Source organism: Diorhabda carinulata, chromosome 12 (assembly GCF_026250575.1).
Source record: "Diorhabda carinulata isolate Delta chromosome 12, icDioCari1.1, whole genome shotgun sequence".
Lineage (NCBI taxonomy): Eukaryota > Metazoa > Arthropoda > Insecta > Coleoptera > Chrysomelidae > Diorhabda > Diorhabda carinulata.
The window spans coordinates 548,706-574,679 of record NC_079471.1 but is presented as its reverse complement, the minus strand read 5'-3'; the positions used below and the strand labels follow the sequence as shown (position 1 = coordinate 574,679).

Here is a 25,974-nt window from a genome sequence, read left to right as displayed (position 1 = left end):
CCTTTTTAGGTCATAGTGGAACACCTCGGAACATTCTAGAACGTTTTTTTATTACTTTAGACCTTTTTAGGTCATAATGTAGTACTTCGGATCATTCTAGAACGTTTTTTGACTACTTCAGACCATTTTAGGTCATAGTGGAACATCTCGGATCATTCTAGAACGTTTTTTGATTACTTTAGATCTTTTTAGGTCATAATGGAGTACTTCGGATCACTCTAGAACGTTTTTTGATTATTTCAGACCTTTTTAGGTCATAATGGAGTACTTCGGATCACTCTAGAACGTTTTTTGATTACTTTAGACCTTTTAAGGTCATAATGGAACATCTCGGATCATTCTAGAAGGTTTTTTGATTACTTTAGACCTTTTTAGGTCATAGTGGAACACCTCGGAACATTCTAAAACGTTTTTCGATTACTTTAGATCTTTTTAGGTCATAATGGAGTACTTCGGATCACTCTAGAACGTTTTTTGATTACTTCAGACCTTTTAAGGTCATAATGGAACATCTCGGAACATTCTAAAACGTTTTTTGATTACTTTAGACCTTTTTAGGTCATAGTGGAACACCGCGGAACATTCTAAAACGTTTTTCGATTACTTTAGATCTTTTTAGGTCATAATGGAACACCTCGGATCATTCTAGAACGTTTTTTGATTATTTCAGACCTTTTTACGTCATAATGGAACACCTCGGAACATTCTAAAAGGTTTTTTGATTACTTTAGACCATTTTAGATAATAGTGGAACACCTGGGATCATTCTAGAATGTTTTTTTATTACTTTAGACTATTTTAGATTATAGTGGAACGCCTGGGATCATTCTAGAACGTTTTTTGATTACTTTAGACCATTTTAGGTTATAATGGGACACCTTAAATCGTTCTTGGATCACGTTAGATCATTTTTGGAGCATCTTAGATCGTTTTAGAACATTTTGGATCATTCTAGAACATTTTTGGTCTTAGTGAAACACCTTAAATCATTTTTGGAACATTTTAGATGGTTTTACAATATTTAGGATCATTTTAGAACGTTTTTTGATTACGTTAGACATTTTAGGTTATAATGCAATACTTTAAATCATTTTTGAAACATTTTGGATCATTTTAGATCATTTCCCAAACACATTAGATCAAAACGATTAGAAACTTAAACATTTCAACAGTTCAAAGAAATTAACGAAATCGATTATATATAATTAATTTGAGGTTATGTCTAAAAATCTTTAATCAATTTTTTATATATTGAATTCATTATCGTTACATACTGTATAATCCAAACTGTATTAAATAGAATTCTTAATTGGTGGCTCTTTGATATTTATAAAATAAAAAATAATTCTATGCATATATTTTTATTTCGAATCTTCTTCTTCTTCGACGATTTGGTTGTATTATTAATGTCTGTTTTGATTTTCGCTGCGCAGTTTCTAGATACGACAAGCGTCTATCGACCAGTCGGTCAGTACAAATTAGAGATGGGAACTGCGATCAAGGAAAAGAAATCACGACATATACACTATGCAATAATGTGTAATTTCTTAGTTTTTTACACTTTTGATTACCTTATCATATACTAATTAATCAATTTATACGTTTTGTCATCAATAAAACATGAATGTATAATATAAATCTAAGTATTATGAAGTTTACGTAACGTGTAATGTTGGTTGCGTGTAAATAAAGTTCAATCTATAATATTGGATATATAAAATAGAATTGACTGGTTTATTTATTAGAAATACTGTCTGTTTCAACTTAAAAATTTCATTTATTGATATCAGATTCGATATAACAACAAATTATCAATTTTTTCAATATTAAATTCTAATATAAACGTTCCAAAATATTATATAACTTCCATCTCTAATGTAGCGGTAATAACACGCCACCATTCGTACACCGTCGTAGTATGCATGGCTGCGGGCCTTGACATCAAGTAACCGAGTAAACCCGGCAACCACTCAACCCCTTTCTAAACCCCACCCAACTCTTTGTATCCTATTTCTGCAGCTCTAGAACTTCCACTTCATAAATAAAAAACGTTTTTGTTCTACTTTTCACGAATCTAGTTCCTATTCACGCAATTATTTTTCAAGAATTGAATTTTTTTTTAATTTAAAAATGCATGTTTAATGATATCTCGAATGAAAAGTAGCGTAAAACATTTATTTGTCATTCGTCTATTTCACTTTTCATTCGGTTATTCAAATTAATGTCCCATCTCTTTCATAATGCGAACATTTGACGTGTATAAAAGAAAGAAAAATGGCGAACTTATAAAAGTATTTTTTAACATTATTTTCATCGTAATCATTTTAATATGATAATAAAAGACGAAAATCAACACAATTTCAATTAATAACGTTTACAAAAATACTTCATTATAATAATAAACATAAAGATTAATTGAATACATACATATGGTCATAAATCTAACTCTCTATTGATTCATAAATTATCAGCAAATACTACTTTTGACGTTTATCACTATAACTGAACAATAATAACAATGTAATAATAATAAATGAAAATAGAAATTTCAGTTGTCTACGTTACAAAAAACAATCGATTGTATATTAGACATTACATCAACCAACGAATAGTTGTTGGACACCTATTGTCATAAATTGAACTCACTATTAGTCATCAATAATGAAAAAATTATTTTTATTGCTGCTAAAACGGATTTTGAAATTTAAATTAATTTCAATTATCTCATGTTTTAATTAAATAATTACGTCAAACATTGAAACCTTATAGTATGAAATACATTAACAGGAAAATGTAGAAAACTGTAATTTTATAGGAATGTCCAGGTCCGTAATCGTGTCTAACCTTCCGAACGACGTATGCTACTACTAATTAATTTTTCCTTTTTCCTAATTAAATTTGTTTAAAAACGTCATACAACGAGCTTCATGAGTATTGTATAGGAAGATATTTAAATCTTACGGTTTTAAAACATCGGAACATCCCATGACGCCATTAAATGAATAAGAAACTCGAAATTAAAATAACAAATGATATATTACCAGAAATTAAATTATATGATTTCAATCATTTAAAATCAAAAAATGACGATAATTAAATATAAATGAAACTAAGATAAAATACTTTCGGTTTATTATTGCATTTTTAGATCGATGTTGTTCTAAATATAAATTAGTAATTTATAAGGTCATCATCATTGCATGTATGTATAAAGTATTGCCTACCTTCTAATTATAACAATTTTTTTAGAACACTCATCAACATTTATTATTAGAAAAACCTATTAGGTTTCCAATAGTTCTATATAAAAATAATACAGTTAATATTATCAATTTTATTTATAGAAATAGTTATTTTTTTTGTGTTTTCCATACTACAAATGACGGAAAATCTTCCTTAGTTTACAGAAAAATTGGATAAATTCATCATACTAACAAGATAAAGAGATGAAGCGGAACAAAATAATAGTTTAGTCGATAGAGTTTTGATTTAAGGAACAATATTTATTTATTTGTATATTATACAAAAATAAACACTATTAAAGAAACCAATAATCAAATAGCTTTGCGATATTTCAAGCAGTCATGGCCGAGCGGTTAAGGCGTCTGACTAGAAATCAGATTCCCTCTGGGAGCGTAGGTTCGAATCCTACTGACTGCGATCCTTTTTTATATTTTTCTTAAATTTAAAATAAACGAGAACTAAACATTGAACATAAAAAGTGTTTAGTTTTTTTTTAATAATTTTTGGTTAGATAAAATTTGACGTTTCAAAATATTTTGATAAAGATGAAAGTCAAATTTTATCAAAAGTGACCTAAAATCGGAAACATTTAGATGCATTAATGTTTTTATTTATATATAAGAAACTAATAATAAATATTAATATTTAAAAATAAAAGAGTTGTTCAGATTTTTAATAATAATATTTTGTATTAAATATAAATTGTAAACGAAATCTCGTTATAATACACCGACGTATACTTCGCTCTGATCTGTATTTATACGTATAGTAGCTAATAAATTGTCGGAGGTGCGTGTCAGTGATGGCACAGCTGAACATTGATCGCTTATACACATTTGCAGATCTGCTCAGTCACGTGCAGTCACAAAGGTCGATTCAGTCATCAATGGACCTGCCGATGCCTTGTCGCACGGTCAGTCATCCAATGGTAACTTGAACGTCCGCAATTTTCCAAATTGGGGTTAACGGATGGGTTTGTTCAATTTATAAACACCTCCAAAAAAGGCACTGCAGTTTAGGCAGTTTGCCATTTTTGAAATTTTATTTTCTAATACTGTAATCGATATACTTATTATTTATCTATTTTTCCCCGAAATTAATAAAACACTGGCAACAGCGACACTTATATTTCAATTTAGTATATAGAGTGTCTCATTGAAAGATATTTTATTGGAATCGTTGTAAAAATTTGGAATCATTTGTTATACTGTAAAATAGTAAAAATAAAACATTTTTCTAATATTAGTATCGATTAACAGATTGTTACGTGTTCGCTCTATTCCATTAGGGGGTTTTTGTTCAAACTACCGGTCACGGTCGACAAATTTTTCCCTACTACATTAATTATAGTCCTTTTGACACGAAAAATCGGAGGAGTAGCGTGAGCTTATGTTTTTAACCAATCTATATACAATGGAAATTTCCCAGCATTACTTCATTAATCACAAAAAAAAATTTTGTATAGAAATTTTTTTTTTTTCGAATTATCTTCAAAACCAAGGGATTTACGTAAAAATACGAAGATAGCTTTTATTTCATAAATCCAATTATCTACAACATACATCAGTCATATATCTTGTTTTCAATATAATTCGTGAGATATCAGCTGTTCAATGTAAAAAAACATTAATTAAATTATTTATTTTGACTATATTATAGAAACTAAGCGAGATACGAAAAAATGCTAAGATACATTTTTTGTAGAGAATTTAATTTTCTATAAAAAACTATTAAACAACTTTTTCGTATCTTTTATATTTACAAAGTTATTCTCGAATGAAATTTTGTTTTTCAAAATATTAATATATTTCTTTCAGTGTACTTTTAGTTGATCCCGATAGCAGCTGTCTTTAACATCTAAATTTCTTTTGACCCACCGCTTGTTCATCCTCAAGAAATTTCATTCTTTTTAATAGTAAAAGCAGTGGTTTCGATTACCTGATACTAAAAAGCTGGTTGTCAGGTAAAAACCTTTGATTATCAACATTCACAACTGTACGGAGTGACACAAAAAAAGAAAGTTTGAGTACGAGGGTAGATACAAAAGTTTTAAAATTAATATTCGCGATTCAATATCAAAATGAACGATTCTAGTATTCGAAAACAATTCTACTAGCACTCGTATGGTAGATATTTATGTACTAACCCTCGTATATGTGGTAATGAGGGGCGGTTTATCGCTGACACAACCCTTATAATAAAAACCGTGGTAAATTGAGTTTCGGGGGATTAAAATTTGAATGATTTAACTGGACGTACTGGTTAAAACAATATGGATTTTCCCCCGTAAAGAAATTATCAAAAAATGACCCAATTTTCACAATTTCGTATACAACACATTCTCCATATGTCTGAGATCCTACAACCGGTAATTTTTTTATGGTTGTAAACTTCGACAGATGGGATACGGTCACGTATTGTTAACTTTACGTATATTGAGGTTAGTTTTTATATACAGGGTGTCCCACGACGAGTTAAAACTATCTGTATATGGCGAAATACTCATAGTAGAATCATGAAAATTTCTACTTTTAGGTTTTCGGATACGATCTTTTTAACCAAAATATTTTCAAAGATGACCGACTTCCGGTTCTACCGGAAATCGACTATAACTTTGTTATTTTAAATAGGACACCCTGTATATTAATACATTTTTGAAATCTACGTAAAATTTTAGTAAATTTCTGTCTAAAAACTTTTTTCGAAAAATGCATACTTTTCGAGTTATTAATTTTTTTGTAAAAAATTTGACCCTTATAAATTATTTATTTACGAAAATACCTTTAAAGATATGAAAATGCCATTTATTCGGTTGCTTTTAGCAAGGTCACACCTATTTGAATCTATGTTGAAACATTTTTCATTTTATACAGGGTGCGTACAAGAATTGTTCAAAGTTTAACTTCATAAACTTTATTTTTTCAAATAGAACCACCCGGTTTTTTCTATTTTAATGCATTCAGGGGTAGAAAATAAGGTAAATTCATCTATTTCCTATACCTAAACCTCACCGTTATCCTAATAATAAATGTTTTCTGTAAATTTTAGAGGATGAGTTTTGAAAAAATTTGATATTTATGAAGTTAAACTTTGAACAATTCTTATACACACCCTGTATAAAATGAAACATTTTTCAACATAGATTCAAATACGTCTGACCTTGCTAAAAGCGACCGAACAAAAATTATTTTCATATCTTTAAAGGTATTTTCGTAAATAAATAATTTATAAGGGTCAAATTTTTTACAAAAAAATTAATTTCTCAAAAAGTATACATTTTTCGAAAAAAGTTTTTAAACAAAACTATACTAAAATTTTACGTAGATTTCAAAAATGTATTAATATACATGGTGTTCTATTCAAAATAACAAAGTTACTATCGATTTCCGGTATAACCGGAAGTCGGCCATCTTTGAAAACATTTTAGTTAAAAAGATCGTATCCTAAAACCTAAACGTATAAATTTTCACGATTCTACTATAAGTATTTTGCCATATACGGATAGTTTTAACTCGTCGTGGGGACACCTTGTACAGGGTGACTCGTAACCTTCCAATTAAAAAGTTCAAGGTAACGTAGGAGATATAGAAAACCATCTTCAGCGTGAATATATACTAAATACGTTTCAAAAAGTCACTTACATTGACATTAAAATTGTTAGGTTAGGTTAGGTTATTAATAATTAGATGTAAATCATCGAAATAACCTCAAAAATTCGTTTTTACCGGTATAAAAATTTGATTTGCCATTATCCCAAAATGTTATGCATTAAATTGTAAACAAATTATTTTTGCTTACGTACCATCTGCTTTGCGAGAACATTCTAGAAGCGTTTACCTGAACAAAGGGCGTTTTCAAGAAATTTAGAGCAGATGTTTCATTCGGAGATTATAAGGTTCTTTTGTTGACGAATTCAGGGACGTAAGGTCGTTACACGAACCATTATTATACGAGGGTATACGAAAGTATGCAGTAAACAACTTTTATCGTACATTTTACAAACTTATTTTTTTAAATACTGGCCTATTTTGAAATTAAATGACGAATTGATATACAGATACATAAATTTAACCTTGAAACGAATGAAATAAAAATTATAGAACAGAATTTGAAATAATTTGATGGATTTTCGAAAGTTACAAACTTCGAGACGTCCAAGGTCAATAATTAACCGTCCAAAAGACAATGTACCCATACTTGTTTTATAGTTTGGCATCGTACCTTTTTAATTTAATAATAATAAACAAAAATGCAGCGTGCATATTTGAGTTTAACGGTTGTCAATTGTAGAAATTGACTTTCTCGTAATTTACGACTTATTTGACGGCACGTATAATAAATGTCATCGTAAACCGAAGAGATTTCTGTGTTAAAATAGGTCACTTCGTTAATTACTTTTTTCGGAAATGACGTTTAAATTAATCGATCAAAAATGGCTGCTGCCATCATCTTCATACGCGAAGTTTTCAATTGGGACGCTAGATGGCGAAATCACTTGTCATATTAAAAGTACGATGTTGCCAATATTTATATTAAATATGGAATAGAGAAAAAATATCCTGTTGTGATTAAATTCGTGTACAGCGCTGCTTTTTATAGCGTCGGAGGTTAAGGACGATTTCTAAAGATCCTTTTAGTAAAAAATAGCAGGTGATAGGACTCACCTGGCGTTACCTGCAGACTGCACATTGAATGATTCCGTAATTCGACAAATATTTAACAAAAAAATAAATAAATTAGAAAGTAGTAAGATACATAATAATTAAATTATAAAATTTCAAGCGGAGACGTAAACAAGAGTTGCCATAGGGTATATACGAGGGCTGCGATATGTTTTTATTTCATCAAAACCAAATTACAACTTTGTAATTGGAAAATCAGTCGAGATAACTTCATTTAGGTCCTTTTTTTGGTACTATACTTTTATTTTAGTGGTTCCTACCTAATATTTTACTTAAATTTGACTGTAGTACATGTAATTTAAACGAATCGAGTGTGTAAAAACGTTAACCTTGAAATAACCTTTCATATTAACCCTTCGTGAGAGTGTCGTTGCATTTAAATTGCCTAATTGGATTTTCCACTCGATATTTTCGTCAAAAAAAATTGTATCTATGGAAATATTCTTTTTTTTTAGTGAAACAAAATCGAAAGAATTTAATTTATTTATAGAAAAACTGTTAAAGATATCCATTAGGGAAATTACATTGTCGGTTGGTAAAACTGAATCACATTTGACAGTTGGCTTTGTAAATATTATTTGTATTTGAAAAATCTCATCCTGTAAGCGAAATATTAACCTATTTAGAGAGTGACTGGTCTATTATATCGATATATTTAGAAAACTAATATATAAAAACATATAAATCCATATTCAAATAGCCATGAAGGTTTAATGATGATTTATAATAAGTAAACGCCATCTCTCGTGAAATAAATTTATCATATATTCACCAGTACCGGCTCCAGCCGTTTTTATCTTGTTTTTTAAAAGTTCCATTTCATTTCGAGCCATTATATTTCAAATTACAATGAATCTAACCTCAATTTTGTTAGATTTATTTTTTTTTTCTATTTATAACCATCATTAGATATTTATCCGTTGATATTTATCGGTAAAACCAATGAATATACCGGGGCAATTACAAATGATAAATCTTTTCAATTCATATACGGTTCTAACCTCAAAATTACACAAAATTCGTCGATAATTCAATATTAAATTATATAATGGAGTCTAATATGTCATTAAATGAAATAAAACAGTGAAAGGTGCGTGTTTTAAGCACGTAATGAACAGCCTTAGAAAACGAGCGGCATCAGGTGTGCAAAAGTTGAATTAATTAACAAAATGAATACCTAAGAAGCAGATGTCTGAACCCTCATCAGTCTCCGGCGGGAATTATCGTAATTTCCGAGAAAATTCCGATTGTAAATTCGAATATATCCATATACAACAGACTCGAAATTATATTTGCACATGTTTCCGCAGATGTTCAACAAATTTTTCCGTAAATTATTTTATTACGTGACCCAACGCGAAGAAAAACGAATTTTCGTCGCTAAACAATCTCGAAAAACATTATAAATAGATTTATTCATCGATTTAATCGTCGTTTTATCTTACTTAAATAATTACCCTCGTATAAAAGTAGTTGTTTACGCGCGTGAAAAACGAATCAGCTGTTTAGAACACACTACCACTGGTTTCGGAGAAAAAAATAAAAAAATCAACAGCTGATAGTTCGATTCCAACACACATCATCATCACCACCTGCCTTTGAATCTCAACTATCAGCGACGTACGTAAAATTTCATAAAACTTCTACGTTATTTATTATTTTTTACGTAACGGATCGTCGAATTAATTTTTTATATACAAATTACGTTCGAAATATAAAAAATATCGAAGGGTAATACATACCTTTTAATGTCCCCTAAGTCTTAGGGGAATTATAAATAAGCACAGGAGTTGAATTGGAATTCTTCGGGGTCCTTCAACGACTTGGAATGAGAAATTGGGATTCATTCTTGTCACACGACTCGCGTTACTCTTTAAAACACCCCCGGGAAAGGCGGATCAAGGGATGGAAAGGAATTTAACTCGAACAATATACTTTATAATACTTTTTTTAATTTAAATAGCGATCCTCGTATATATAAATACTAAACAACTAAATACACACCTAACCTAACTTTTCCGTCGTGTTTCTGGTTTGATCCAGAACGAATTATCTTATTGTAGCTTGTTAAATATTCGTACGACGTTGCCGGATTTACAAATATTGAAGATTAAGTTTATGTCGCTTACCAAAAGGAAAATTTTTTGAATAAACAAAAGGGATTATAATTTTCGATGAGTGCGAAGTTGTTAACATCATTGATCGGAGCCACCCCTGTTACCGGAGGCAGCAGATGACGCTGGAACGGCGGCAGCTACACAAGGAGTGTTTCCATGGACACGCTCCCGTCTAGTTCCCCAAATAAATAGCTGCGCCATTGTCGAGACTAGACGTAGCCGTTGATGTTGGGCCGATGTACAGGGAGCACTGGCACTTTCAGGAAATAACGTGGACTCGCTAAAAAATGAGTTTTCCGACTGATCAATTGTGTAGAGTAGGGGACGAGAAAATTTCGTCCACCTGGTGTACCGCAAAGGGCAGTACGAAGATTTAATTAAAAACGGGGTAAATGACAAGCGAAATTCGTAGTTTAGAAAAATTTTTTATTTTCAGTATAAAATAGAAAATCTGACAACAATGTAATTATACCACGAGATGAAATTGAATCTTGGGACGTATCTTGTTTAATAATCGATTCTAATACAAACGTTCGATATTTAATAAAAAGAATACACTCTGTATATTTTAATTATGCACCACCGTATAACTGCAACGATTTGCATTATTGATAACGCGGATTTAGCGCTGTATATCGATTTTAAAGGCTAAAACGAGAACATAAATTGACAGACAGTCTAGACGATAATGTCTATGAATGTTTGATGAATTCGTGATGCATTTCAATATTACAACTCTTCACTTTAGTACCTGTTTGAGATTGTTCGAATAATTTCCGTAATATTTTCATAATTATATAATAAGTTATATCAACTTATTAATTTTTACTTCCACAACTTTCAAGGTTAACGTGTTTTGCATTGTATAATTGGTTGCCTATCTAGTATATAATTTACAATGATTCATATTTTATTTTAATTTCTATCAAAAATTTATTAATCAATTATTTTATAAGCGATTTTATACGAATAAACTTATTTATATTTAGTTTTTATTAGTTAGTTGTTGTTACACCTGTTAAAGTTAACGTCTATTATAATACTGTATAATTAGTTGCCTACCTATTTATATTTATTTATTACTTCGTTTATTTTATACTATAAACTTTTATTTTCGTGTAATTATTCATATATCATATAATATTTATTATTCTCTCTCTATTAGTTCGGTGAATTCAATAAATCATTTGATTACTATCAACAATTTCTAGATTAAATAGTTGTCTTTCGAGGGTGACTAATGTACCAAGCACCTAAAAATACCGATCGATTTCTTAATATTCCAAAGTCACGTAACGGTATTATTTACTCGATGTTTTATTCGGGCTTCTAAAAAATCAGCTTCGATATAACGTTAAATTATTAACTAGAACAACTGAATAAATATTGGGATCAAAATAAGATTGATTTAAATACAGGATATAGCTAAAAGATTATTTTATAATATCTTATTTTATTGTAAACAACTATTGACAGATGTCAAAACATTATTATAACATTGAAGTTACATTATTTTTTAAAATAATAACTGTCAAACGTCAATGTCAAATCGATGTTTGATAGCAATTGTCAATTGACAAAGAATAGTGATATTCCATAGATGCTTCAGTATTTATGAAAATAACTATCATATGTGACACGTTACTGTATTATTTTCTTGAAAACAGAACTAACTGTCGTCAGAATACTATTATACCATAAGAGTTAAAAAAAGTAACTGCCAAACGTCAAATAACAATCGGTGACATATGCTTAAGAAATAGCATTTGTCAAATGTCAAAAAATTGTGTTCACTCACGGAAATAGTAACCGTCAAATGACAAATATTCCAGCCAATTCATTTTTTTTGCAAATATCAACTTTAATATGTCAAACTAATACTCGTGACTATTAGTTTTCATATTTTTTGAAATGTCAATTGTCAATATTGCATAATTCAATTATTTGAAACTACAATTGTCAAATGTCAAAATAAAACCTATATATATTTCGTTCTTTATTATTATTGAATTATTTAAATTTATATTTAAGTCTCATAACTTCTTTGTTCCCAATTGATAACTGTCAAATGTCACCAGGAAATCATGTCACGTAACCTGTATACTATTTTTGAAAATATAAACTGTCAAATGTCAATAAAAAATAACATTTCTCCTCAATACGTTTGGAAAAGAAAAGCAAACAACATATATTATAAATGTTTATAAACTAAGACAATTTTTTAACGGTGATTTTTAATAAAACTATCAACTACAGCCGTTAACGACTTGTATTTGATGCTAACAGTGATACAATAGGGGATCACGACAGTGTCGGTGGATTGTAAACCACCTCGCTGCAGAGCCACCTCCCAAATCCCAGGATCGGATTAAGTACGTAATTTAATTTAACGACGTACTTTCATTTCGATGGTTACCAGCTAAATCAAATAATAGTCATTGTTAAACGATTACAGCCCTTCTGTTTTTATTGTATATACATTTTATAGCGTTAACTTTGTTTGGAAAAAACTTTATTTATTTTATATATACATATTTCAACTCTAAAATGTTAATTTACAGGTCCTGGTATAATAGTTTTTTTATCTTTGTCATACGAATACTTAAACAAGTAACTTAACCGCCCTCTATGGTTCGACTCTTGAACTTTGTCCGAAAATTTGTTCAGAACAAAAACAGAGCTTTGTTTTCAATTTCAAACATTTTTTACTTTGATAATATCAAAATCAAAAAGTATTTAATACATTTCAGGTTATTAATTTCAGTTCGCATTATTGCGTTTGTACTGAAACTCCACTAGAAAGTAGGTACGTTTTAACCTAACTTTTCTTGTTTAAATATATCTACGTAAACTATTTAAATAAGTATATTTTTCGATATACATAATAGTCAAAAATAAAAACGATATATGTATATAGGAAAAATAAAAGTAAAAAGATGATAAAAACAGAAAAAGTAACTGGTTTTCGCCGTTCATAATTCATACAAGTATTTAATGAAAAGTCTCGTCGTAGGGTACGCGCTGCAACCTATGAAAACAAAAGTTGTACGGGGGGAACAGTGTTCATGCCAACAACGCGTTCCCATGGTAACGTTGCAGCCGGGTCTGGAGCTGAATACACAGATTTCTTCCGACAATACGCACAGGGTCGTACTCAGTTTTAATAAAAAATTATTTCAAACAATTATAATCGAATCTTTCGGAATTAAGGACTTTGTCATCGTTTATCATTCGATTTAAAACGTTTACAATTTCCGGCGCGGATAATTATACGAGGTGTGTTTGAAATATCAAATTGGAGCGTTATAAATAACCGTAAATTAAAAAATTTTTGAAAGAAAGTTTTGTTATTTATATATTTAAAACTCAAAAAACGGTCGAAATTTGGTGGACAGGTAAGTTAGAAAGAGGAAAAAGACATGACAAGGTTAGTTTTTGAAAATTTTGGGTTTGAATCAAGAAAATTTTGTGGTTAAGTTACTAAATATCAACTTTTTCACGTATATTTTGGAAATTGGTACGAAAGGAAAAATATTTTTATACAATAAATGATATGGTGTATTTTGTGTACCGCCCTCGTAAAACTATACGACAAACACCTAACCAAATAAACTAATTATTGAAGAATCGTTTACATTTTCGTATAAACGATGTATTAGATTTGTTTTGAAGCGAAGGTATCAGGAAAATTCCAGTTTTTTAATGGGCGCAGCTGCTGATTCCATTTCGGATCAGCTCCCGCTCGTCCAAGCGAAGTCATTGACCCGCACAAGGCTGCGTTGCCGCTATTAAATCAATCGGAAACGAACTGATATTACAAAAAAAAAAAAATCCAGTGGCTATATAATAAAATTTACTTTTTTATAAATGGGAATCAATACCCCCAATGGGGTTGCGTTTTAAACAAGCTATTTACAGCCTTTTTTGTTGTTTTTTTTTCTTCTAATTTGATGTGGCAACAATGTTAAGGAAACGTGCGGTTTGAACGTGAGTTACGTGACGGATTTTCTTTTCCCCCTACTTCGTTTCCACTTCCAGTTTATCCTTCTTGATTGGATCGTCAATATTGGATTTTACGACGTTATCTTAACTATTTACACCCTCATCAGTCGTGACCTCGTAAATTTTTGTTTAACTTTCAAATTTCGCGGTTACGGAAGTACGGTTTGTTGTGTTTTTTTCGAAATTTTCATTTTTTTTGAGCTCGGGGCTTCGCTATTATTATTAAAATATGAAAACATCTCGAATAATGTAGGTTATCCAAGAAAAACGACTAGCCGCCATTTTAGAGAAATTTTATCCGCCATTTTATTGAGTTCAAACAAATTCTGTAGTTTCCAAGCTAGTTAAGGAAGTTCGGTATATTTTACGAAGGATTAGCAGCCATTTTAATGAAATTTAATCCGCCATTTTAATAAATTCAAATAAAGTTTGCATTTTCCTAGTTAAATGGGGACATACGGTATATTTTAAAAAGGAATAACTAAATTCTGTATTTTCCAAGTTTGTTAAGGACATTCTGTATATTTTACGATGGATTAGCAGCCATTTTAATGAAATTTACTCCCCCATTTCATTAAATTCAAACAAACTTTGTATTTTCCCAGTTATATTAGGACATACGGTATATTTTAAGAAGGAATAACTAAACTCTGTATTTTCCCAGTCGGATAAGGACATTCTGTATATTTTACGATGGATTAGCAGCCATTTTAATGAAATTTACTCCGCCATTTCATTAAATTCAAACAAACTTTATATTTTCCCAGTTATATTATGACATACGGTATATTTTAAGAAGGAATAACCAAACTCTGTATATTCCCAGTTGGATAAGAACATTCGGTATATTCTACGAAGGATTAGCAGCCATTTTAATGAAATTTACTCCGCCATTTCATTAAATTCAAACAAACTTTGTATTTTCCCAGTTATATTAGGACATACGGTATATTTTAAGAAGGAATAACTAAACTCTGTATATTCCCAGTTGGATAAGGACATTCGGTATATTCTACGAAGGATTAGCAGCCATTTTAATGAAATTTACTCCGCCATTTCATTAAATTCAAACAAACTTTGTATTTTCCCAGTTATATTATGACATACGGTATATTTTAAGAAGGAATAACCAAACTCTGTATATTCCCAGTTGGATAAGAACATTCGGTATATTCTACGAAGGATTAGCAGCCATTTTAATGAAATTTACTCCGCCATTTCATTAAATTCAAACAAACTTTGTATTTTCCCAGTTATATTAGGACATACGGTATATTTTAAGAAGGAATAACTAAACTCTGTATTTTCCTAGTTGGATAAGGACATTCGGTATATTCTACGAAGGATTAGCAGCCATTTTAATGAAATTTAATCCGCCATTTCATTAAATTCAAACAAACTTTGTATTTTCCCAGTTATATTAGGACATACGGTATATTTTAAGAAGGAATAACTAAACTCTGTATTTTCCTAGTTGGATAAGGACATTCGGTATATTCTACGAAGGATTAGCAGCCATTTTAATGAAATTTACTCCGCCATTTCATTAAATTCAAACAAACTTTGTATTTTCCCAGTTATATTAGGACATACGGTATATTTTAAGAAGGAATAACTAAACTCTGTATTTTCCTAGTTGGATAAGGACATTCGGTATATTCTACGAAGGATTAGCAGCCATTTTAATGAAATTTACTCCGCCATTTCATTAAATTCAAACAAACTTTGTATTTTCCCAATTAGATTAGGACATACGGTATATTTTAAGAAGGAATAACCAAACTCTGTATTTTCCCAGTCGGATAAGGACATTCGGTATATTCTACGAAGGATTAGCAGCCATTTTAATGAAATTTAATCCGCCATTTCATTAAATTCAAACAAACTTTGTATTTTCCCAGTTATATTAGGACATACGGTATATTTTTAGAAGGAATAACTAAACTCTGTATTTTCCCAGTCGGATAAGGACATTCGGTATATTCTACGAAGGATTAGCAGCCATTTTAATGAAATTTAATCCGCCATTTCATTAAATTCAAACAAACTTTGTATTTTCCCAGTTATATTAGGACATACGGTATATTTTAAGAAGGAATAACCAAACTCTGTATATTCCCAGTTGGATAAGGACATTCGGTATATTCTACGAAGGATTAGCAGCCATTTTAATGAAATTTAATCCGCCATTTCATTAAATTCAAACAAACTTTGTATTTTCCCAGTTATATTATGACATACGGTATATTTTAAGAAGGAATAACCAAACTCTGTATATTCCCAGTTGGATAAGAACATTCGGTATATTCTACGAAGGATTAGCAGCCATTTTAATGAAATTTACTCCGCCATTTCATTAAATTCAAACAAACTTTGTATTTTCCCAGTTATATTAGGACATACGGTATATTTTAAGAAGGAATAACTAAACTCTGTATTTTCCTAGTTGGATAAGGACATTCGGTATATTCTACGAAGGATTAGCAGCCATTTTAATGAAATTTAATCCGCCATTTCATTAAATTCAAACAAACTTTGTATTTTCCCAGTTATATTAGGACATACGGTATATTTTAAGAAGGAATAACTAAACTCTGTATTTTCCTAGTTGGATAAGGACATTCGGTATATTCTACGAAGGATTAGCAGCCATTTTAATGAAATTTACTCCGCCATTTCATTAAATTCAAACAAACTTTGTATTTTCCCAATTAGATTAGGACATACGGTATATTTTAAGAAGGAATAACCAAACTCTGTATTTTCCCAGTCGGATAAGGACATTCGGTATATTCTACGAAGGATTAGCAGCCATTTTAATGAAATTTAATCCGCCATTTCATTAAATTCAAACAAACTTTGTATTTTCCCAGTTATATTAGGACATACGGTATATTTTAAGAAGGAATAACTAAACTCTGTATTTTCCTAGTTGGATAAGGACATTCGGTATATTCTACGAAGGATTAGCAGCCATTTTAATGAAATTTACTCCGCCATTTCATTAAATTCAAACAAACTTTGTATTTTCCCAATTAGATTAGGACATACGGTATATTTTAAGAAGGAATAACTAAACTCTGTATTTTCCCAGTTGGATAAGGACATTCGGTATATTCTACGAAGGATTAGCAGCCATTTTAATGAAATTTAATCCGCCATTTCATTAAATTCAAACAAACTTTGTATTTTCCAAGTTATATTAGGACATACGGTATATTTTAAGAAGGAATAACTAAACTCTGTATTTTCCTAGTTGGATAAGGACATTCGGTATATTCTACGAAGGATTAGCAGCCATTTTAATGAAATTTACTCCGCCATTTCATTAAATTCAAACAAACTTTGTATTTTCCCAATTAGATTAGGACATACGGTATATTTTAAGAAGGAATAACTAAACTCTGTATTTTCCCAGTTGGATAAGGACATTCGGTATATTCTACGAAGGATTAGCAGCCATTTTAATGAAATTTAATCCGCCATTTCATTAAATTCAAACAAACTTTGTATTTTCCAAGTTATATTAGGACATACGGTATATTTTAAGAAGGAATAACTAAACTCTGTATTTTCCTAGTTGGATAAGGACATTCGGTATATTCTACGAAGGATTAGCAGCCATTTTAATGAAATTTAATCCGCCATTTCATTATATTCAAACTCACTCTCATTTTCTTAGTTATATTAGGACATACGGTATATTATAGAATGTAAACGTTTATTAAACTTTTATCGTATTACAAAAGTTGATAAACTAGTTGATTATACCACTCAACCATTTTGTTATTCATTATTTTCAGTTCAGTAGAAACCTTCTTCCAAAATGAAACTTTTCTTCTTTTGTTTTACGTTAATTTTTTGTTCCACGGTGAGATATTCAAATTACTGTCATAATGTCATTATTTTGAGGTTAGGATCAACAATAATTAGTGTTTATTCACAACGTTAGTTCCTTTCGAATTAAAAACGTTCAGAAACCGAAAAAAATCTATTATTATTGAATATATCAGTAAATTTTCGAATAAACTATTGAATTGATGCGTTTTCAGGCGGACGAAACCAAAGATTTGATCGAAGGAGCTCTCAAATCGTGCGGAGCACAAATCGACGGTCCGAACAATATTGGTAAGTTGGTGTTGGAACAAAACGCAGACGAAGCAAAATTGGGCGCTACGATATTTTGCGCCAATAAAAAAATTAATCTGCAACATACCAACGGAGACATAAATCTCGACGTACTGGGAAATTTCCTTACAACCGGCAACAGGGACGAAGAAACCGCTAAAAAAATTATGGATTGCGGACGAGCCAAAGGCGATTCCGGCGCAACGAAAGCTTTTAATTTTTTAAAATGTCACGAGATGGCGCTTAAAAATTAATATAAAAATAATAAAATATCCAAAAATTCGTTTTTTTTTTCATAATTCTCCATTTTACTTTGAAGTTCGGGGTCTAATCTAGAGATGGCGGTAGTTGTTTGATGGATAACTAGTAACGGCGAGTTGTATACGTTATTTTTTCTACGTATAATGGTTGTAATGAAATAACGTTTAGTCGGATACAAAATTTATTATCAAATAGTTTCATGGCATTTTAAAAAGTCGAAGGCTTTTTCTTCGCCGGTGATTCTTTTGGATTTGCCGCATTCCAAATATTTTTTGGCGGTTTCTTCGTCGTTGTTGCCGGCTTCTATTAGATTTTCCAAAACATCGAGATTTATGTCGCCGTTTTCGTATTGCAGACCGATTTTTTTATTGGCGCAAAATAGGACGGCCCCCAATTTTTTTTCGTCGGCGTTTTCTTCTACAACCAATTTTCGTATTGCGTTCGGACCTTCGATTTCGGCTCCGCAGGATTTCAATGATCCTTCTATTAAATCCTTGGTTTTTTCGTCGGCCTAAAATTGATAAAAAATTTAATTTAGACTAAAAATAAACGAAATTAACGATAAAGTTGAAGATATAATTCGAAATTGACAGAAAAAATGAGTAAAATAAAGAGAAAAAACTATAAAAAACGATGTAAATCGAATAAAATTATTGTAAATATCTTACCGAAGTTAAAACGATAAATAATAAACAAAAAGTGAAAAGTTTCATTATTTTAATTTATAATTTAAGTTTCTGTTAGTTTTGAATTTAGATTAACCGATTTTTAGAAACTTTATTACTGAATAATCACTTTCATATTATCGTTTAACCCATTTCCCCTTCGATAAAGTTTTCTCTTCAAATTTATCGAATTTAATTGCAAAAATTTATCACATTCTAAGATAAGTAAATATACCAAGTGTATTACTATAAAAAAACTGTTTTATAAATACTAGAAGACTTAAATTTTGTAATAATTCGTGCTTAACATTAATCTTGAACTTACTTATAAAAGAAAACTCTTTTATAAATACTGTGAGACTTAAATTCGAAAAAAAATCGTGCTTAACATTAAACTTGAACTTACTTATAAAAGAAAACTGTTTTATAAATACTGAGAGACTTAAATTCGAAAAAAAATCGTGCTTAACATTAAACTTGAACTTACTTATAAAAGAAAACTGTTTTATAAATACTGTGAGACTTAAATTCGAAAAAAATTCGTGCTTAACATTAATCTTGAACTTACTTATAAAAGAAAACTCTTTTATAAATACTGTGAGACTTAAATTCGAAAAAAAATCGTGCTTAACATTAAACTTGAACTTACTTATAAAAGAAAACTCTTTTATAAATACTGTGAGACTTAAATTCGAAAAAAATTCGTGCTTAACATTAAACTTGAACTTACTTATAAAAGAAAACTGTTTTATAAATACTGAGAGACTTAAATTCGAAAAAAATTCGTGCTTAACATTAATCTTGAACTTACTTATAAAAGAAAACTGTTTTATAAATAATGTGAGACTTAAATTCGAAAAAAATTCGTGCTTAACATTAATCTTGAACTTACTTATAAAAGAAAACTCTTTTATAAATACTGAGAGACTTAAATTCGAAAAAAATTCGTGCTTAACATTAATCTTGAACTTACTTATAAAAGAAAACTCTTTTATAAATACTGTGAGACTTAAATTCGAAAAAAATTCGTGCTTAACATTAAACTTGAACTTACTTATAAAAGAAAACTCTTTTATAAATACTGTGAGACTTAAATTCGAAAAAAATTCGTGCTTAACATTAATCTTGAACTTACTTATAAAAGAAAACTCTTTTATAAATACTGTGAGACTTAAATTCGAAAAAAATTCGTGCTTAACATTAATCTTGAACTTACTTATAAAAGAAAACTCTTTTATAAATACTGTGAGACTTAAATTCGAAAAAAAATCGTGCTTAACATTAAACTTGAACTTACTTATAAAAGAAAACTGTTTTATAAATACTGTGAGACTTAAATTCGAAAAAAAATCGTGCTTAACATTAAACTTGAACTTACTTATAAAAGAAAACTCTTTTATAAATACTGTGAGACTTAAATTCGAAAAAAATTCGTGCTTAACATTAATCTTGAACTTACTTATAAAAGAAAACTCTTTTATAAATACTGTGAGACTTAAATTCGAAAAAAATTCGTGCTTAACATTAATCTTGAACTTACTTATAAAAGAAAACTCTTTTATAAATACTGTGAGACTTAAATTCGAAAAAAAATCGTGCTTAACATTAAACTTGAACTTACTTATAAAAGAAAACTGTTTTATAAATACTGTGAGACTTAAATTCGAAAAAAAATCGTGCTTAACATTAAACTTGAACTTACTTATAAAAGAAAACTCTTTTATAAATACTGTGAGACTTAAATTCGAAAAAAAATCGTGCTTAACATTAAACTTGAACTTACTTATAAAAGAAAACTGTTTTATAAATACTGTGAGACTTAAATTCGAAAAAAAATCGTGCTTAACATTAAACTTGAACTTACTTATAAAAGAAAACTCTTTTATAAATACTGTGAGACTTAAATTCGAAAAAAATTCGTGCTTAACATTAAACTTGAACTTACTTATAAAAGAAAACTCTTTTATAAATACTGTGAGACTTAAATTCGAAAAAAAATCGTGCTTAACATTAAACTTGAACTTACTTATAAAAGAAAACTCTTTTATAAATACTGTGAGACTTAAATTCGAAAAAAATTCGTGCTTAACATTAATCTTGAACTTACTTATAAAAGAAAACTCTTTTATAAATACTGTGAGACTTAAATTCGAAAAAAAATCGTGCTTAACATTAAACTTGAACTTACTTATAAAAGAAAACTGTTTTATAAATACTGAGAGACTTAAATTCGAAAAAAATTCGTGCTTAACATTAATCTTGAACTTACTTATAAAAGAAAACTGTTTTATAAATAATGTGAGACTTAAATTCGAAAAAAATTCGTGCTTAACATTAATCTTGAACTTACTTATAAAAGAAAACTCTTTTATAAATACTGAGAGACTTAAATTCGAAAAAAATTCGTGCTTAACATTAATCTTGAACTTACTTATAAAAGAAAACTCTTTTATAAATACTGTGAGACTTAAATTCGAAAAAAATTCGTGCTTAACATTAATCTTGAACTTACTTATAAAAGAAAACTCTTTTATAAATACTGTGAGACTTAAATTCGAAAAAAATTCGTGCTTAACATTAATCTTGAACTTACTTATAAAAGAAAACTCTTTTATAAATACTGTGAGACTTAAATTCGAAAAAAATTCGTGCTTAACATTAATCTTGAACTTACTTATAAAAGAAAACTCTTTTATAAATACTGTGAGACTTAAATTCGAAAAAAAATCGTGCTTAACATTAAACTTGAACTTACTTATAAAAGAAAACTCTTTTATAAATACTGAGAGACTTAAATTCGAAAAAAATTCGTGCTTAACATTAATCTTGAACTTACTTATAAAAGAAAACTGTTTTATAAATACTGTGAGACTTAAATTCGAAAAAAATTCGTGCTTAACATTAATCTTGAACTTACTTATAAAAGAAAACTCTTTTATAAATACTGTGAGACTTAAATTCGAAAAAAATTCGTGCTTAACATTAATCTTGAACTTACTTATAAAAGAAAACTCTTTTATAAATACTGTGAGACTTAAATTCGAAAAAAATTCGTGCTTAACATTAATCTTGAACTTACTTATGAAAGAAAACTCTTTTATAAATACTGTGAGACTTAAATTCGAAAAAAATTCGTGCTTAACATTAATCTTGAACTTACTTATAAAAGAAAACTCTTTTATAAATACTGTGAGACTTAAATTCGAAAAAAAATCGTGCTTAACATTAAACTTGAACTTACTTATAAAAGAAAACTGTTTTATAAATACTGAGAGACTTAAATTCGAAAAAAAATCGTGCTTAACATTAAACTTGAACTTACTTATAAAAGAAAACTGTTTTATAAATACTGTGAGACTTAAATTCGAAAAAAAATCTTGCTTAACATTAAACTTGAACTTACTTATAAAAGAAAACTGTTTTATAAATACTGAGAGACTTGAATTCGAAAAAAAATCGTGCTTAACATTAATCTTGAACTTACTTATAAAAGAAAACTGTTTTATAAATACTGAGAGACTTGAATTCGAAAAAAAATCTTGCTTAACATTAAACTTGAACTTACTTATAAAAGAAAACTGTTTTATAAATACTGAGAGACTTAAATTCGAAAAAAAATCGTGCTTAACATTAAACTTGAACTTACTTATAAAAGAAAACTGTTTTATAAATACTGAGAGACTTAAATTCGAAAAAAATTCTTGCTTAACATTAATCTTGAACTTACTTATAACAGAAAACTGTTTTATAAATACTGTGAGACTTAAATTCGAAAAAAAATCGTGCTTAACATTAAACTTGAACTTACTTATAAAAGAAAACTGTTTTATAAATACTGAGAGACTTAAATTCGAAAAAAATTCGTGTTTGGGACGATCCCAATCTGGGACTCTAATTGGTTGATTGATAACTTAGGTTATGTAACAGCTTCCCGTGCCTTATTAAGGTCAGTGACGTAAAATATTCGCGTTTCGACGGTTTCCTAGTGAATTTAGGGCGTTTTTGAGTTTGTGTTTGTTTCTTCAATTGCAAATGCAGTAAACAGCGTTTACGTTTATTGAAATTTGAAAATCATCTTTTGGAAACGTACCGTGAAGCCATTAAACAGTACCGAAGGTCTTTACAATGATTTTTCCGAGGTTGTAATACGTAAAAATCTTTTTTTCTGTGTCAAATCCGATAGTTTAATAAAAGAACGATTATTCTTATCAATTCGTTATTGATTCGCTTATTATCAATTCATATTTATCGCGTATTTCAAAACAAGTTCTAGTGTCAAGGTTTTTTCGAAAGTATAAAAGTCTGTAGGAATGGGCGTTTTTTTTCCAAAAAATTATTATCGATATGAAGGTTTTCATTTTACTTATTTCGTTAATCACCGGAATTCTGGTAAGAAATTTTGATTTAAATACGCGAAAATCATTTAATTCAGTTCGAATTTTCAAATTTTAGGCCGATGCGTACATAGAAAAATTAGAATCGGCTTCGAAAGCTTGCGGGGTCGATGGACTTAAAGAATTGGTAGCTTTAGAAGGAAAAAACGATAAAACGCATTTAGGTACAACATTATTTTGTATAAATAAGGAAATAGGGCTGCAAGATGATAAAGGGATTATTAATAAAGACAAAGTAGCGGTTCACATTAAGACAATGTTGAAAAATAAGAACGAAACATTCCAAAATGACGTAATCAACGATTGTAACGAACCAACGGGTGAAAACGGTGCAGAAAAAGCATTCAATTTCATGACATGTCTCCATCAGAAACTTAAACATTAAATATCATATAAAATATAATTAGAAATCATTTATATTGAAATAAAATACGATAAGTTGTTGTACGAGTTTTGTTTGTTTCAAAATATTGTATAATTATGACGAGCAGTGTATAAAATCGTATGGAAAATCAACCAACAGCTGTACGTAATCAAGTTTGCTGACAGATTCGTAAAAAAATAGTCAGAGATTGCTTGGAAAGTCCTTTTTTGCTAATAGATTCGAAAAAACATCGTTGGAGATTGCTTGGGTTGCTTGGGGAATGTTTTGAATCGAGTTTAGTATTAGATTCGAAAAAAAAAATAGTCAGAGATTGCTTGGAAAATCCTTTTTTGCTAATAGATTCGAAAAAACATCGTTGGAGATTGCTTGGGTTGCTTGGGGAATGTTTTCAATCGAGTTTAGTATTAGATTCGAAAAAAAAATAGTCAGAGATTGCTTGGAAACTCCTTTTTTGCTAATAGATTCGAAAAAACATCGTTGGAGATTGCTTGGGTTGCTTGGGGAATGTTTTCAATCGAGTTTAGTATTAGATTCGAAAAAAAAATAGTCAGAGATTGCTTGGAAACTCCTTTTTTGCTAATAGATTCGAAAAAACATCGTTGGAGATTGCTTGGGTTGCTTGGGGAATGTTTTCAATCTATTTTAGTATTAGATTCGAAAAAAAATAGTCAGAGATTGCTTGGAAAATCCTTTTTTGCTAATAGATTCGAGAAAACAACGTTGGAGATTGCTTGGGTTGCTTGGGGAATGTTTTCAATCGATTTTAGTATTAGATTCGAAAAAAAAATAGTCAGAGATTGCTTGGAAAGTCCTTTTTTGCTAATAGATTCGAAAAAACATCGTTGGAGATTGCTTGGGTTGCTTGGGGAATGTTTTCAATCGATTTTAGTATTAGATTCGAAAAATAAATAGTCAGAGATTGCTTGGAAAGTCCTTTTTTGCTAATAGATTCGAAAAAACATCGTTGGAGATTGCTTGGGTTGCTTGGGGAATGTTTTCAATCTATTTTAGTAGTAGATTCGAAAAAAAAATAGTCAGAGATTGCTTGGAAAGTCCTTTTTTGCTAATAGATTCGAAAAAACATCGTTGGAGATTGCTTGGGTTGCTTGGGGAATGTTTTCAATCGAGTTTAGTAGTAGATTCGAAAAAAAAATAGTCAGAGATTGCTTGAAAAGTCCTTTTTTGCTAATAGATTCGAAAAAACATCGTTGGAGATTGCTTGGGTTGCTTGGGGAATGTTTTCAATCGAGTTTAGTAGTAGATTCGAAAAAAAAATAGTCAGAGATTGCTTGGAAAGTCCTTTTTTGCTAATAGATTCGGAAAAACATCGTTGGAGATTGCTTGGGTTGCTTGGGGAATGTTTTCAATCGAGTTTAGTAGTAGATTCGAAAAAAAAAATAGTCAGAGATTGCTTGGAAAGTCCTTTTTTGCTAATAGATTCGAAAAAACATCGTTGGAGATTGCTTGGGTTGCTTGGGGAATGTTTTCAATCGAGTTTAGTATTAGATTCGGAAAAAAAATAGTCAGAGATTGCTTGGAAAGTCCTTTTTTGCTAATAGATTCGAAAAAACATCATTGGAGATTGGTTGGGTTGCTTGGGGAATGTTTTAAATCGAATTTAGTATTAGATTCGGAAAAAAAATAGTCAGAGATTGCTTGGAAACTCCTTTTTTGCTAATAGATTCGAAAAAACATCGTTGGAGATTGCTTGGGTTGCTTGGGGAATGTTTTCAATCGAGTTTAGTATTAGATTCGAAAAAAAAATAGTCAGAGATTGCTTGGAAAGTCCTTTTTTGCTAATAGATTCGAAAAAACATCGTTGGAGATTGCTTGGGTTGCTTGGGGAATATTTTGAATCGAGTTTAGTATTAGATTCGAAAAAAAAATAGTCAGAGATTGCTTGGAAAATCCTTTTTTGCTAATAGATTCGAAAAAACATCGTTGGAGATTGCTTGGGTTGCTTGGGGAATGTTTTCAATCGAGTTTAGTAGTAGATTCGAAAAAAAAATAGTCAGAGATTGCTTGGAAAGTCCTTTTTTGCTAATAGATTCGAAAAAACATCGTTGGAGATTGCTTGGGTCGCTTGGGGAATGTTTT

General features: G+C 29.6%; 3 protein-coding genes and 1 non-coding gene across 4 annotated transcripts; 3 read left to right on the top strand and 1 right to left on the bottom strand.

The window, feature by feature from the left end:
• The first annotated feature begins 3,578 nt into the window (after positions 1-3,578).
• Positions 3,579-3,660, top strand: Trnas-aga (transfer RNA serine (anticodon AGA)). Its single transcript has one exon. It is a non-coding gene; the product is annotated as a tRNA-Ser (tRNA).
• A 14,157-nt stretch (positions 3,661-17,817) lies between these two features.
• LOC130900034 (uncharacterized) lies at positions 17,818-18,454 on the top strand. Its single transcript, XM_057810338.1, has 2 exons — positions 17,818-17,915; positions 18,097-18,454. The coding sequence occupies exons 1-2, from the start codon at positions 17,871-17,873 to the stop codon at positions 18,424-18,426; spliced, it is 375 nt and encodes a 124-aa protein (XP_057666321.1). The 5' UTR covers positions 17,818-17,870; the 3' UTR covers positions 18,427-18,454.
• Positions 18,455-18,596: 142 nt separating this feature from the next.
• Positions 18,597-19,265, bottom strand: LOC130900033 (uncharacterized). Its single transcript, XM_057810337.1, has 2 exons — positions 19,102-19,265; positions 18,597-18,944 (listed from the first exon to the last, which is right to left on the bottom strand). Exons 1-2 carry the CDS (start codon positions 19,144-19,146, stop codon positions 18,621-18,623), a joined length of 369 nt encoding a protein of 122 aa, XP_057666320.1. The 5' UTR covers positions 19,147-19,265; the 3' UTR covers positions 18,597-18,620.
• Positions 19,266-23,275: 4,010 nt separating this feature from the next.
• LOC130900032 (uncharacterized) lies at positions 23,276-23,937 on the top strand. The gene is made up of 2 exons (XM_057810336.1): positions 23,276-23,487; positions 23,551-23,937. Exons 1-2 carry the CDS (start codon positions 23,443-23,445, stop codon positions 23,875-23,877), a joined length of 372 nt encoding a protein of 123 aa, XP_057666319.1. The 5' UTR covers positions 23,276-23,442; the 3' UTR covers positions 23,878-23,937.
• Positions 23,938-25,974: the final 2,037 nt, after the last annotated feature.

Excerpts from the sequence above, each read along its gene's own strand:
- LOC130900034 (XM_057810338.1), top strand. The coding sequence starts at position 17,871 with ATGAAACTTTTCTTCTTTTGTTTTACGTTAATTTTTTGTTCCACG. Across the intron at positions 17,916-18,096 it reads CGTTAATTTTTTGTTCCACG|GCGGACGAAACCAAAGATTT; the intron begins GTGAGATATTCA and ends ATGCGTTTTCAG.
- LOC130900033 (XM_057810337.1), bottom strand. The coding sequence starts at position 19,146 with ATGAAACTTTTCACTTTTTGTTTATTATTTATCGTTTTAACTTCG. Across the intron at positions 18,945-19,101 it reads TATTTATCGTTTTAACTTCG|GCCGACGAAAAAACCAAGGA; the intron begins GTAAGATATTTA and ends TATCAATTTTAG.
- LOC130900032 (XM_057810336.1), top strand. The coding sequence starts at position 23,443 with ATGAAGGTTTTCATTTTACTTATTTCGTTAATCACCGGAATTCTG. Across the intron at positions 23,488-23,550 it reads CGTTAATCACCGGAATTCTG|GCCGATGCGTACATAGAAAA; the intron begins GTAAGAAATTTT and ends TTCAAATTTTAG.